The sequence below is a fragment of the Canis lupus genome, chromosome 23, assembly GCF_003254725.2.
Source record: "Canis lupus dingo isolate Sandy chromosome 23, ASM325472v2, whole genome shotgun sequence".
NCBI lineage: Eukaryota > Metazoa > Chordata > Mammalia > Carnivora > Canidae > Canis > Canis lupus.
In genome coordinates, this window is record NC_064265.1 from 34,636,982 (window position 1) to 34,652,692 (window position 15,711).

General features: G+C 46.8%; 1 protein-coding gene across 4 annotated transcripts in view; it reads left to right on the forward strand.

The window, feature by feature from the left end:
• The window catches only part of MRAS (muscle RAS oncogene homolog), a 57,305-nt gene that overhangs the window by 23,234 nt on the left and 18,360 nt on the right, over positions 1-15,711 (forward strand). For all 4 annotated transcript variants that reach the window (XM_025448804.3, XM_025448805.3, XM_025448801.3 and 1 more), the window contains exon 2: positions 2,421-2,631. In XM_025448804.3, the coding sequence (XP_025304589.1) occupies positions 2,439-2,631 (193 nt within the window). In that variant the 5' untranslated portion in view covers positions 2,421-2,438. The remainder of the gene's footprint in view (positions 1-2,420; positions 2,632-15,711) is intronic.

A 15,711-nucleotide genomic window follows, 5' to 3' on the forward strand; every position in this document is an offset into this window, starting at 1 on the left:
CCCCGAAGGACATGGAGTCATACATTTTTGGGTAGCCTGAACATTTTATTTGGCAGAAACATTAATTTTTTTTTTTTAATTTGAGGATAGTTGGGGATCCCTGGGTGGCTCAGCAGTTCAGCGCCTGCCTTTGGCCCAGGGCTTGATCCTGGAGTCCCACGTTGGGCTCCCAGCATGGGGCCTGCTTCTCCCTCTGCCTGTGTCTCTGCCTCTCTCTCTCTCTATTTCTCTCTATGTCTATCATGAATAAATAAATGAAATCTTTAAAAAAAAATTTGAGGATAGTTGACACACAATGTTATATTAGTTTCAGGTGTACAAGATAGTGATTCACCAACTCCATGCTATGCTCACCACAAATGTAGCTGCCATCTGTCACCGTGCGATGCTGTTGTAATACTATTGACTATGTTCTCTATGCCGTACCCTTTATTCCCATTGATGGGAATATTTTAATATTATCAAGCTTTCCCAATATGTATATATAATACTAGCTTGTTGTAGCAAGTATTGAGAAAAATTGAGAACCTATATTGCCTAGAACCACATCTAGACATACAGATTCATAGATAAGTGACTTCATGGTAGTGCAGTCATGTGTACTTGTTGTTTTGCAGCCTGTTTGGGTTTTTTTCCCTACATGAATAAACTTTTTCTAGGTTAGTGACTATCATCCTTTTTAATGGCTGCATAGTATTGCATTGTGTAGATAAACTTTTTCTTTAACTTTCCCAATATTTAAGTGATTTCCATTTTCCCCGTTCTTCATATCTTTTTGTACACTTGTCTGATTATTTCCTTAGAATAAATTCTCATAGGCCATATAGCTTTGAGAGAGGGTATGTCATTTTAAATTTTGATAGATTTATGCAAGTATATTCTCAGTCCAGGCGGGACAGATTTACACACTCAGCTGCTGTGTATAAAAGCAGCTATACTTCCTCATGCTGCAGGGAAATCCTAAATGTCAACATCAAGCTTCAGTAATTGCAAAGCATTATGCAATGACTCTCGACCATAGCCCCATGCAAATCAGTGTGGCCACATAACCCACAGTGGTGTCTATCACCCGTTCTGTTGATATCTAGAATTGAGGACTATTTAAAAGCCGCAAATAACTGTAAAAAAAAAAAAATCCAGCCCTTTCATCTGATAGGTAAGGAAAGTATGGCTCGACGTGGCCTTCCCAAGCAGCAGCGAGGCATGCAGGACACCCAGTCTGTTGTCCCCACACCCTTAAGTGTCCCCGTCACACCTATGCCATGCCTTTCTGCCTCCCAGCTTCTGCAGAGATTCTTTCTTTCCTAGTACTGTGTGGCAGGATCAAGCTGGCACCCTCTTGGCACCAGGCCAGCCTTCGTGCTACCCAGGAGTTCCGCAGCAGGGGGTGGCATTGTTCTCCCTGGCACCCTGGCGGGGTCCGCAGTGAGCAGCCGAGGTCCCTACAACCACCCTTTTCTGAGTGCTCCTTCTGTGCTGTCTGCCTCCCTCTGCTCCTTGTCACTTTATGACACTGCTTTCAGAGATCACTCTTCCCTTTTCTGCTGTCACGACCTCTTCACAATCAGGCCTTATCTGTTAAGGCTCAATTGTTCTTTAGAATCCAGGCCGCATGTTTCTGGCTCCTACCTCGTCACCTTAGCTCATTAGCACTAGTGACACCTTGGGATGGATAAATCTTTGTTGTGGGGGGCTGCCCTGTGCATTGTAGGATGTGTAGCCATGGCCTTGGCCTCCACTGACTGGATGCCAGGAACACCCTCTTGGCTTTAAACACAAAATTATCTCCGGATGTTGCAAATGTCCCCGGGAGGCGAATTGCCCCTGGTTGAGAACCCCTGCCTTAGCTGCACTCAACATCTTTAACACAAAACTGAGTCCTGCTCCTTCCTGCCTCCTCCCTAGCTAACACGGAGGTTGACCAGATGTCAAGAGATTTTAGCACAACTTTCTATATAACAAGGGGTAAGGAGACACTGGGAGAGGAGCCATGATCACTAAATTCTGAGGGGGGTGGGCACGGAGATCCTGAACTCTGGTGCACGAGGCGGTGATGCCGGCCTTCCCTTAGCGTGGGCAGCATCAGATCCTCCCGGGCATAGCAATCCTGTGACCAGAGTCAAACATTTGTGCCATCCCTGCTCGGACTAGCATCCGCATGTTTATCTGGACAGGAATAGGGCAGACTTTGGTGGTGGAAAAGCTTTTTTGATGTGGCTTTGGCTGTTAAAGACCTCATGGTGTCTAATAGTACTATGTCCCCAAGACCAGGTGTGGCACATGGTTGGTATTCAACAAATGATTGAGCAAATATATAATTGAGAGTATTTATCACTGTGTGAGGAGGGAGGAAACTCAGTATTTTCCTCCAAGGTCAGAAAGGAGAAAATCCCCTCATTATACATGTCTTGTCTCCGCAGGTCTGACCTACCAGAAACATGGCAACCAGTGCCGTCCCCAGTGACAACCTCCCCACCTACAAGCTGGTGGTGGTGGGAGATGGGGGTGTGGGCAAGAGTGCCCTTACCATCCAGTTTTTCCAGAAGATCTTTGTGCCTGACTATGACCCCACCATCGAAGACTCCTACCTGAAACACACAGAGATTGACAATCAGTGGGCCATCCTGGACGGTGAGACCCGGTGGCAGCCCTGCATGGGCCTGGGGCCGGGTGGGAGTGGGGGAAGGGGAACCATGTGAGGTGGAGGGTCAGGAGAAGTTGATGAACTTCACTGAGGTGGGATGGCTTCTTTTGTGTCGCCATTACGGCATGGTTGGTATAAGGCCGTGTATGTTTTCCAAGGGTGAATTCTGAACAGCTTTGTGGAAACCAAAATGTGTATTCAACAAAGAGGCAAGGCTAGAATCATGCCAATTCAGTGATGTCATGTTTGTTATTTCTTGCTGATCAGAAATGCTGATTAGCATCTACAGATGTCTCTGGCTAATAAAAAAATAAGGCAAGAGGATAAATTATTTTTTTAGTGAGCATAGTTTAGTTTTGCTTGGAGGGAAAATCTTGCATTTGACTTTGTTTCTAGTTGGGTCTAAATTGGTCTAGATTAGCAGTTCTCAGATAGTGATATCCAGGCCAGCAGCCTAAGCATTACCAGGGAGCTTACAAGAAATGAAAACCCCCAGGCTCTACTGAATCAGAAATTCTGAGGGTGGAGCCCAGCAATCTGTGTTTTAACACGCCCTCCAGGTGATGCTGAAGTAGAGAGCCACTGCTCCAGATTCTTACTGGTTAGGACTTTATACAGAGTCTCTCTCTAAAACAAAGAGCCCTTAAGAATAGACTGTCATTGTAGGAGGGGAGGTTTGAAAACCATTGGGCTACAGTCCTCTGTCAGATATGTGATTTGCAAGTATTTTCTTCCAGTCTGTGGCATGCTTTTTATTCTCTTAACAGTGTCTTTCAAAGATTAGAATTTTTAATTTTTTTAAAATCATTTCCTTTTTTTTAAATTTTTATTTATTTATGATAGTCAGAGAGAGAGAGAGAGAGAGAGAGAGAGAGAGGCAGAGACACAGGCAGAGGGAGAAGCAGGCTCCATGCACCGGGAGCCCGACGTGGGACTCGATCCCGGGTCTCCAGGATCGCGCCCTGGGCCAAAGGCAGGCGCCAAACCGCTGCGCCACCCAGGGATCCCTAGAATTTTTAATTTTGATGAAGTCCAGTTTATCAGTTTGTTCTTTTATGGGTTGTGCTTTTGGTATCATGTCCAAAGTATTTGCCTAACCCAAGGTCACAAAGGTTTTTTTCTGTGTTTTCTTCTAGCAGTTTTAATGGCTTTGGGTTCTATATTTAGGTTTATGATCTACCCTGAGCTAATTTTTTGTATATGGTGTGAGGTATGGAACAAAGTTTTATTTTGTTTTGGTTTGTTTGTATATGGAGATGCAGTTGTTCCAGCACTATTTGTTAAAAACATTGTCCTTTCTCCACTGAATTGCCTTTGTACCTTTGATGAAAATTAGTTGCCCATATATTCTTTTTGTTTGATCTGTCTCTCTTAGCACCAATACCATGCTGTCTTGATAACTATTGCTTTATAAGTCCTAAGATCACATACTGTTAAATCCCCAATTTTGTTCTTTTTTTTAAAGTTGCTTTGGCCCATCTAGGTCTTTTGTATTCCATATGAATTTTAGAGTCAATTAAGTTCAAAAATTGTAGATTTTGATTGAGATTGTGTTGAATCTTTAGATAGGAAAAGGATTGACATCTTCACGACGTTGAACCTTCCAACCCTTGAATGCAGCATTTCTCCATTTTTTAAAGTCTTCTTTAATTCTCTTATCAATTGTTTTGCGGATTTGCTTGCATAGGTCTTTTATGTATTTTGTCAGATTTCTATCTATACTCTGTATTATAAATGATACTGGTTTTTCATTTCAGTTTTCAATTGTTTGTTGCTAGTATGTAGAAATACAGTAGCATTTTGTATATTAACTGTAACCTGCAACCTTGCTAAACTCACTTATTAGCACTAGTAGCTCTTTTGTAGATCCTTTGGATTTTCTGTGGAGATAGTCAGGTCTGTGAGTAAAGATAGTTTTCTTCTTCCTTTCCAATCTGGATGGCTTGTTTCTTTTTCTTGCCTTATTTCACTGACTACAGACATACTTGTTCTTGATTGAAGGAGAAAGCTTTCTTTTAGTCTTTCAGCACTAAGTATGATGTTAGCTATAGGCTTTTTATAATTCCCTTTATCAGGTTGGGGAAGTTCCTTTTTTTTTTTTTTTTTCAGATTTTATTTATTTATTCATGAGAGGCAGAGACATAGGCAGAGGGAGAAGCAGGCTCCATGCAAGAAGCCTGATGTGGGACTTGATCCCAGGACTCCAGGATCATGCCCTGAGCCAAAGCCAGACGCTCAACCACTGAGCCACCCAGGCATCCCTGGTTGGGGAAGTTCCTTTCTATTTCTAGTTTGCTGAGAATTTTTATGAGATGTGGATGTTGGCTTTTGTCAAATGCTTCTTCTGTGTCTACTGAGATATTGAGATGGTATTTCTCTTTTAGTATGTCAGTATGGCAAATCACAATTTTTCCACTGTTAAACCAGTACTGTATCCCTGGGATAAATCTCACATGGTCATGATGTATTATCCTTTTACATATTGTAGGCTTTGATTTGCTAAAATTTTGTTTAGAATTTTTGTGTCTATGTTCTTGATAGCTATATTGGTCTGTAGTTTTCTTGTCATGTCTGAATACTGCAGGCTTTATAGAATTGAGAAATATGCTCTCTTCTTCAGTTTTCTGGAAGAGTTTGAATAAAATTGATATTATTTCTTCCTTAAATGTTTAGTAGAATTCACTTACAAGGACATTTGAGGCTGGAGTTTTCTTTGTTGGAAGATTTTTAACTACAAATTCAATTCCTTTAATAAATGTAGGGCTATTCAGGTTATCTGTTTCTTTTTTGTGAGTTTTGGTAGTTTGTGTCTTTCAAAAAGTTCAATTTGGGACTCCTGGGTGGCTCAGCCGTTGAGCGTCTGTCTTTGGCTCAGGTCGTGATCCTAGGGTCCTGGGACTGAGGGACTGAGGTCCCTCCCCGAAGGGAGCCTGCTTCTCTATCTGCCTATGTCTCTGCCTCTGTGTGTGTGTGTTTCTCATGAATAAATAAATAGTCTTTTTTTTTTTTTAAAAAAGTTCAGTTCATCAGAGTTACCAAATTTATTGACATCAAGTTGTTCATGATAGTCTCTTATTATTTTCTTAATATTGGTAGAGCCTGTAGTGATGTTGCCTCTCTCATTCCTGATCTTGTTAATTTGTGTCTTCTCCTTTTTCCCTCATCAGGCAGGCTACAGATGGAGCCATACCATTGATTTTTACAAGAGAACCAGCTCTTGAGTCCTTTGACTTTTCCCATTTGGTTCCATTGATTTGCACGCTTCCCTGCATTATTTCCTTTTGTCTGCCTACTTTGGATTTAATTTGTTCTTCTCTATCTTTTTAAAGTGGAAGCTGAGGTCATCGATTGGAACATTTCTTCTTTTCTAAGGTATTCATTTGATGCTACAAATTCTCCCAACTACTTATTTACCAGCATCCCGCCTAGTCTTCATTTTCATTTAGTTCAAAATACTTTCTAATTTCCCTTTTGAGGTCATCTTTGACCCATAGGTTATTTCGGAATATTTAGTTTTCAAGTATTTTCCAGAGACCCTTCTGTCATAGGCTTCTGTTTTATTTTCATTGTGTCAGAGAACATAGAGTAAACTTACTGAAGCTTCTTGTATGACCCAGGATTTGGTGTCTCTGGGTAAATGTTCCATGTGTACATGAAAAGAATGGGTAATCTGCCATCGTTGGGTGGAGTGTTCTATGAATGTCTGTTATTTTGTGTGATATTTTATTGTTTCAGGCAAGAAGATAAATCTGATCCTTGTTACTCCATCTTGGTCAGAACTAGTATCAAATCGTTACTTTTTAAAAAATGCAACAACTTTGTATCTGTACTGAATTGTGTCCTTTAAAAAGGTGTATGTTGGGGGTACACGGGTGGCTCAGGGGTTGAGCGTCTGCCTTCAGCTCAGGTTGTGATCCCGGGGTCCTGGGATCAAATCCCGCATCAGGCTCCCTGCATGGAGCCTGCTTCTCCTTCTGCCTGTGTCTCTGCCTCTCTCTCTGTCTCTCATAAATAAATAAATAAAATCTTTTTTTAAAAAAGGGGGTGAATATTATAGTATTTGAATTGTATCTTAATTTTAAAAAGCACCATCCTTCAGGGGTTCATCTGCAGCCCTGAAACTTTGAATAGTTCACCAGGAGCCAAGCACCACCTCAGGAGCTTTGCATTGGTATTCTCTCTGCCAAGAATGTTCTTCCTTCAGAAATATATATTTCACTTTGCATAGGTCTCCACTCAAATGTTAACTTTATCAAAGAGGCCTTCCTTGCCCAAACCATCTATACTAGTACCCACCCTGCTCCTATCATTCTGTCTCCCTGATCAACTCTTTTCCCTTTTTTTTTTTTTTGTTTTTAAGATTTTATTTATTTGTTTGAGAAAGAAAGAGATAGTGAGAGAGAGCATGAGCAGTGAGGAGAGAGAGAAGTAGGCTCCATGCTAAGCAGGGGGCCCAATGTGGGGCTTGATCCCAGGATCCTGGGACTGTGACCTGAGCCGAAGGCAGCTGCTTAACCCACTGAGTCACCCAGGTGCCCTTGTGATAACATTCATAGCAGCTGCAGCAGTAAGGAAAAGGGATGCATAGCCAAATTATTATTATTATTATTATTTTATTTTATTTATGATAGTCACACAGAGAGAGAGAGAGAGGCAGAGACACAGGCAGAGGGAGAAGCAGGCTCCATGCACCAGGAGCCCGACGTGGGACTCAATCCCGTGTCCCCAGGATCACGCCCTGGGCCAAAGGCAGGCGCTAAACTGCTGTGCCACCCAGGGATCCCCCAAATTATTTTATAAGCATGAACTTGCAAAGCTTTTGTTCCTCAGCATCTGGGCTCCCCTTGGGTGCTATGCCTCTAAACCTGCCACCTGAATCAAACCTAATTTAGGGCCTTGCCCACCAGGGCCTGCCTCAGGCTCAGATACGAGATGCCCAGATTAGTACATTTCTCCACCCAATTAGGTCTCATATTAAGAAAAGGAAGGCTTAAAACATTACAGCTAAATATTAATTAGTCTGGAATTCAAAAGGATGTCCCATATTTTGGGAACTTTAATCAAAAGCTGGTTGTATTTAGGCCTAAGTGTAACTCTGACACCTTCTGGGGCTAGACTCTTCTGGGGTGGTTGGCAGCCCTGGTATAGACAGGACTTTCCCCAGGGCCTCCAGAGCCCTGACATCCTGCTTCCCTGGAGCCCTACCATCCTGAGTGAGGTGCTAAGCCTGGAATGCCTTCCAAGTGCTCTGAACTCTGCAGTTGCTCTTCTTCCATATTCAGAAAGAGCAAAAACATGACAGCTTGATCATGATGAGGAGGAGGAGGAGGAGGATTATGAGAACAGCAATGATATTTATTGAGCACTTACACTGTGGAAGCCCTATGTTAAGCACTTTGTATATGCTCTCTTTTAATCCTTAAAACACTGTTGTGCTTGCTACTGTTGTTATCTTCATAAAAATAAAGCACAGGGAGATTTGCATAGCTAGTGATGGCTTAAACTACCCCCCTTTGTCTCCTGGATTCTCTCTGTTATTCTGGTTGGGTGGGAAAATCCTCTCCCACCTTGCACTCTGATCCCTGTGCCTCTGGGAATGGGGGCTGAAATCCTGGCGGGGGAGAGAGGAGTGTGGCCTGGATTATCAGGATCAACAGACACCCTCACCTGCCCTTCTTACAACTTCCCCAAGGCCCCCTCGGAGGTCTGTGTGCTCTTCCTCAATTTGTTCAAAAAGCCTTCTCTGTGGTTGCCACACTGAGGATTCTCACAGGCTTCCCGGTTACTTACAAACTTGTTTCTTGCTTTCTTTCAAGAGACCTCATTTCCCTGGTTCTCCCAAGAATCTAAGAGATGGCAGGGGCGGGCAGGCAGGCTCCCCAGTGTTTGGGACCCCCAGCTTTGGAGCAAGCCTGCTTTGAGTTCTTTTCCCCGGGACTTTGGGACCCCCCTGTCTCACCTGTCATTGTTGCAGGCCCATTTCTGGAAGGATCTCCTCACTGTCTGGTGCCCACCTCTCTGCTGCGGGCTTGCATCCAGTCCCCTGACCTCCCAGTGCTCCAGCTCTCTCTTCTGGCCTCTGAATTTGGACCCCTACCTCACACTGGCTTTCAGTTATGGGATTCACCATACCCCAGTTCTCAGGTTTCATGCATCAGGAAGAACCAAACCTTAGGCAGTATCTTGAAGTTTTGTATTTATTCTTGTGGGGGTTTTTTTATCGTGGTAAAATATACATAAAGTGTACCATTGTAACCGTTTATAAGCATGCAGCTCTGCAGCGTTAAGTACATCCCTGCTGTTCTGCAGCCACCGCCACCAACCATCCACAGACTTCCTCATGTCCCCCTGCCACTCTGTACCCACTCAGCAGGAACTCCTGCTCCCCTCTGCCCAGCCCCTGGCAGGCACCGCTCCACATTCTTTGAGGTTGACCACTCCAGGCACCTCCTCTGTGCAGACTCCTGTGGTACTCATTCTTTTGTGACTGGCTTATTTCACTTAGCACGGCGTCTTCAAGGTTCACGCATGTTATAACGTGTGTCAGCATCTCTTCTTTAAGACTGAACAGTTTTCCACTGTGTGTGTGGATATCACGGTTTGTTTACCCATTCATCTAGCAATGGACATGGGGGTGATTTCCACTTTTTGGCTCTTGTCAATACTGATCCTGTGCACACATACCTCTTCTAATCCATGCCTTCAGTTGTTCTACCTTGGAGTCCTCATGTGCCTATTTTTTTCTGTTAGGCCAGGGCTCAAGGTTTCTGAGCATTCTGGTATTACACCCCCCACCCCCCAACCCCCACCCCCCATTATACCTGAGGAGACTGGTGCAGGTGAAGTGACTTGCCTGGGGTCAGATCCAGCTAGAGGTGGAGCCAGGCTCAGGGTTTCATGGCTCTGCCCAGCACATTCCCCCCACCCCATCCTGTCAGGCTGCCTCCCATTTGGTTCAAGCCTTGGTCCTGCAGGGTAGGATGTTGACCAGATCCTCTGCCCACTTATAATAGGGGCAGGTGTTGCGGAGCTTCCTCTCTCATATGGTTCCCAGTCCTGCCTTCTGCCCAACTTGCATCTTCCTTCCATCAGCAGAGAAGAGCGGTGGCGCTGAACTTCCTAACGCCTCTTCCCACTTGCAGCTCTTGGGCCCAGCTCTGCAGCCACTCTGTCCCCCTGTGTCCCCAGCAACAGCTTGGGCTTTGCAAAGAGTGAAAGCTCTAGCTCTTCTCCTGCACCCTCAGAAGCTGGGACGTTTCCACCCTGGCTTCTGCCCAAACCTCAGACACAAGTGCTGTTGTCTTCTCCGAGCAGCCCGGACCTGGCTTTTCCCTGAACACTTGAATCACATTCTTTCCGGGCAGGGGGAGGGAAGGAAGATATTGGAAGGGCAGCAAGAGGAAAAGGAACGTGTATTGAGTTTATCAAGCTTCTGGTTTAGAGGCTTTACTGGGGGGCCAGCTTCAGAGTAAGCACTTCCCCGTGGCCCCCCAACTGAGAATGGGGTAGAGGCAGAGCTGGCCTATCCATCCACTTCCAGCCATCCTCCACTTTCTTGACTGGCAGTGACATGGGAGGAATTTCCCTTTTTCCCTTTATTAGGGAACATGGCCACTGGCCCCAGATTAGAAATCCAGCCCTGCGGGCCCCTGCCTAACCCTTTATCCTGGTTCCATCAGCCATCACTGCTTGCTCGCTTCCAGTAACATGCAACTCACTGATCTCCCTTGCCTAGGGCAGTGCTTCCTGGTACCCCGAAGCCAGATCTGCCTCCCGAACCCTCTCTCACTGTGGCTCCTTCTGGTTCCTAGCAGTGGCTCCTGACCAGACTTTTCTGGAAGGCCAAAGCGTGTGCTGAGGGCTTTTAGGGATTGTTCTATTTTCTCCTTGTAATAGCTCTGCCACATGGAGACTGGCATCTCCACCTTCCCACTGAGCACAGCCACACCTCAGCCAGTGTGCGCCCGCACTGCCCTGCTGGTTGATAAAATGGTGAGCTACGTCCATGCCGTTGGGTGCCACTGAAAAATCACTACTGCTGCTGTCCTGTGTCCCTGAGGGCCCTTCCCCCGGGGGCCCCGCCCTCTGCTCCAGCGCCTACCTAGCAGCCCTCCAATGGGTCAAGACCCTATGGGGGAGGACCAAGATTCAGCCAGGGGAAATAGCACTTCCGAGGTCACATGGCTGATGAAAGCCCCATTCCTCCAACCCCGAAGTGAAGGATAGTCTTGCTCTGTGCCAGCTTAGGCCTCCCAGCCTGGATGAGGGGCCCCCCGCATCAGCCAATGACCTGGAGTCAGTTCAGCAAGGCTGCGTGATGATGAGGTGTGTGCACCGTGCCCCCCTCCCCCTTCAAAGGCACAACACAGCCACACCTCAGTCCTGGGGGTTTTGCACTCTAAACCCTCGCTGGGGTTCCTCTCATATTGCTGACAGATCCTATACTCCTGCAGTTAATTTTGGGTTTTGCCCTGACTTCAGAACTTCATGCTGATTGCTCTTACTCACGTGACCTATTTGGGCTGAGTGCAGCAGCCAGGTTAGTAAGTTTGGGATCTTACCTGTCTTCTTATGTGTTATATAATCCCACCAGGCCCAGGGCCCCAGCATAGCCACTGTCAGCCTGTTGTCACCATGCCTGTTGTCACCACCAGCCTGTTGTCACCATGTCAGTGTGAATTCTTCTTTCCCTTGGGCACCGACAGTCTCTGGACCAAGACTGAGTGCTCTCAATTGGTGAGGCTTGTGCCCCAAATGGGATATAGCCTCAGAGTTGTTGCAAAGAATAAATGAAATGATACAAAATATAAGTTCCTGGTGGGAGGCTGTCCTTTGCCCACCATGGTATCTCTGATGCCAGCTTGGAGCTGGCACTTACTTAGGGTGAGGGAGGGAATAAGGTACTTTGTGAGGGAATTGGCACATAGTAAACCTCAGGAGATGCCTATTGTTGCTGTGATTGCTCTGATTTACATTACTCTTTATGATGGTGGCTTGGTGCTTTCAAGATAGGCCCTATCACTTGTGCAGATGAGAGGCCACCAACCCATCTGCCTGCTTCTGGGGAGCTCCAGGAGTGAGACACGAGCCCCTGACTTGGAGCGACCAACCTCTCCTCTCCAGTGATGTGTGGACTGGCCCCTGAGTTTCGTGTACCAGATGAGTTCAACAAACACTTCTGGGTACCTGCTGTGTGCCTGGCTCTCGTTAGGGCTCTGAGGACTCAGCTTTTGACAAAGTAAAGTCTCTGTTCTCATGAAGCTTATGTTAGAATGGGAGGGACAGAGCATAAACAGACATGTAATGTGTCAGGGGATGATAAATGCTATGAAGGAGAATAAGGCAAAGTAAAGGAAACAGTGAGGAAGGGCTTGCTGTCTTACGTAGGCTACTCAGGGAAGGCCTTTCTGATACGGTGATGTTGAAGCAGAGACAGAAAGATAAAACTGTACCTGTCCCTGAAGGAAGAGAATCTGCTCAGACAGAGAGAGCATCAGGTGCAAAGGCCCCGAGGCAGCAGTCAGCTTGGCCTTTTGGGGGAATTGGTAGGAAGCCAAGGTGCAGAGCAAGTGAAGAGGTGCTAATAGGTCAGAGAGAGAGAGCTGGGAGGCACTGATCTCATAGACCCCTGTAGAAAAATAAGAAGCCAGTGGAGTTTTGAGTAGAGGAGGGACATAGTTTGACTGTTTTAGGAAGAGTGGAGAATAGACCACAGTGGAACCAGGGCAGAATCAGAGGAACCCATTAAGAAGGTAGGCAGACTGGGGCACCGCTGAAGGAGGCAGGGAGAAGGAGTCAGCTTCTCGATGTGTTTTGAAGGAGGAAACAGCAGGATTTGTGGATGGAGTATATGGCATGGGGTGGGGTAGAGAGAGAGGAATCTTTGGCTTGCACAACTGGTAGGATAGCTGTGTCTATCAACATTAGGAACACTGATGAAAAGCAAGTTTGGGAGGGGAATCAAGAGCTTAATTTTGGACACGTTAAATCTGAGATGCCTTTCTTACATACAAACAGAAGTCAAACAGGCAGCTGGATGTTGGAGTCTGGAGTAAAGGGAAATGTAGAGGCTGGAGATGGAAATTTGGGAATGGACATGTAAATGCCATGTGAGGAGAGATGGCCAATGAGGTGAACGTGGTTTAGAGAAGGGGTCCTGAGACGGAGCGTGGGGACCCACCAACGTTTAGAGGACAGGGAGACAAGGGGACAGAGCAGGACCAGTCATGGCAATAGGAGAAGAACCGAGAGAGAGTGATGTCCCAAGGCCAAGTGAAGAAGGCTCTCTGACAAGGCGGGAACCATCCACCACTTCCAGTGTCAGCAGATGGCACGGTGGGATGAGGACTGACGTGCCCACTGGATTTAGTGACATGGAGGTTGTTGGTGACCTGACAAGACCAATTTTGATAGTGATCAGCGATGGGAGTCTGATTATATAGTATGTTTGAGAGAGTGGAGGGGAGGAAGAGCGGACAGCAGAATAGACAAGTGAAGGGGTGTGGTTGGAAAGAGGAACAGAGACATGGACAGTAGCTGGAAGGAGATGTGAGGTCAAGGGGCAGGGTTCCTACTTTTTACTTTTTGGCTTTATTTTATTCTGGTTTGTTTTTTTTTTTTTAAGGTGAGAGAAACTATATATGTTTACATATTGATGAAACAAACCAAAAGAGAAATGGATGATGCTGGAGAGGGAAGGGGCTGCAGTAGCAGCAGTGTCCTTGTCTGGGTGACAGAGGCCAGGGCCCAGTGCCCGGGTGGAGGGGACGGTCTCGGACAGGAGCAGGGCCAGGTCATCCCCCACAGCAAGAAGACAGGTAGAGTGTGTGTGCAGAGAAAAGAGGGGGGAGGGTCCTCATGCAAGTGTTTTTAATTGAGATGTAACTCACCAGTAAAATACCCCCTTTAAAGTGTACAATCGAGTGTTTTTTTAGTATCTGTACAGTTGTTCATCCACAACTGCTGATTATTCACAAATCGGCATGTTCTTGATCACCACTGATTCCTCAGCATTTTCATCACCTCCCCCTAGAAAACTTACCCCATTAAAACAGTCAACTCCCCATTCCCCCCACCTTCCCCCAGGCCCTAAAACCTCCAATCTACTTTCTGTCTTTACCAATTGGCCTGATCTGGACCCTTCATATAAACAGCACCATAGAGTAAGCGGCCTTTGAGGCTGGCCTCTTGCACACTCTGCAGGCTGCTTTCAGGGTGCATCATGTAACACTGGTCAGAATTTCATTCCTTTTAACACATGAATAATATCCCAGTGTGCAGGTGCATCACGCTTTCTTTATCTGCTCCTCCACTGGTGGATGTTTGGGTTGCTTCCACTTTGGGGCTTCAGTGAATAATGTTGCTGTGGACATTCTTGTGCAAGTCTTTGTGTGGTCTGTTTTCACTTCTCTTGAGTATGTCCCTGCGCGTGGGATGGCTGGGTCATATGGTAATTCTACGTTTTGCTTTTTGAGGAAAACTCAGAATTGTTTTCTGCCGTGGTCGCACCTGCTTCCCCCCACCCCCGCAGTGTGCTAGTCTGTGAGGTGGGATGATGTGGAATTTAGCTGGTGATCTCTGTTTCACACCCTCAGCAGAGAGTAGAAGCTAGAGGAGAGGAGGCAGTGGGAAACGGTGGCCCCGTAGCCCTGGAGTGGGAGAGCATTGGGTGGGAATGTGTTTAGATTTGCTGGGTGATCTAAGGGCCCCAAAAGTCAATGCTGGGACTTTAAAGGGAAGCAGGTGCATAGCCATGAGTTCTCTCTTCCCAGCCACGCATGGCCATGGCTGTGGCCTGGCAGGTGTGGAGTAGGTGGAGGGTTTGGGGTAAACAGGTGGGGTGAGTGTCAGAAGCATCGCCTCCAGGCCTTTGTCTTCTATCTCTGCACACCTCAGTGTTCTGTCCTCACCCCCTCCGTCTAGACCTGCCCTTCACAGGCCTCAGGGACTCTGCTGGCTCTTCACTCAAAGATAGGCTGGTGCCAGGAACAGAGCAAGGCTTGGCCCCAGACAGCCTGGTGTTTAGATCTGCCTTTCCTGCTCACTAGCAGTGTGAACCCGAGCAGGTCACCTGTAAAATGTTGCCTCCCCCCCTCACCCTGAGTGGTTAGGAGGAGGAAATGGGGTTGCAGGCCAGTGCTTTGCCTTCCTGTTCCCCTCCATTGCCAGGCCCCTCCCAGGCTACTGTCCCTCTCTGAGATGTAACTGGTTACACAACTGAGACCCCCCCCCCACCTCTCTCCTCTTCCTTCTCTTCCCTCCCCAAGAGTGACATTTGTTTGGGGGGTAGGGGCATTCCTGACTCCTCAGAGAATTCCACAAAGCTATGGACCATCTCCCTGAAAGAATGTGTACCCACACAGGTGATGTGTTCACCAAGCCAGGGAATCCGGGGACCTCATGGAAGCTCCCTTGCCCCATTCCCCTAGCTAGCAGGAATGTGGCCTCGGAAGCAAGCATCCCTGGGGCTGGTGGCCAGCACTTCTCCCCTGATGCCATCCTGAGGTCAGTGAGTTGACGCTGGGGCCACTGCCAGAGGGAAGCTTCCCCATCGCCAGGGAGCCAGCCGCGTCGGCGCAGTATTTAGCCTCCCTTCCCCCTTAGAAAGTCCCAGGTGGCCCGACTTTCCACACCCTGCCAGTGTTTTGGAGAAGAAAGCAGCCCTTTTTCTGGAAACAGTACATGGTCAATGGGTCTAGTCCTTCTGCCTGGCGCCTAGCCCACTCCATACGCACTCTTACCCGGAAAGGGGAGCACAAGAAAAATAGTCAAGTGCCCACATCACTACCGATGCTCGACTAGGTGGCATGTTTTTCTTGGAGTCTTCTCCCAGGAAGAGCATAGGCTTCCCCACCTGACTCCCCTGTAAAATGGACACGATCACTCCTGCCTCCCACTGTGGGTCTGTGGATTAGAGAAAGAAAACACCAGGCATGGTCCTTGGAGACATATATCTCTGGCAATTGTTTTCTGTATTGTTTCTTATTCCAGAACGCTTTCCTCACCATGAAGGGTGCATTACACAAGTCAAAAAGTCACTCTTTCCTGATTTCCCTTAAAGCTGGCAA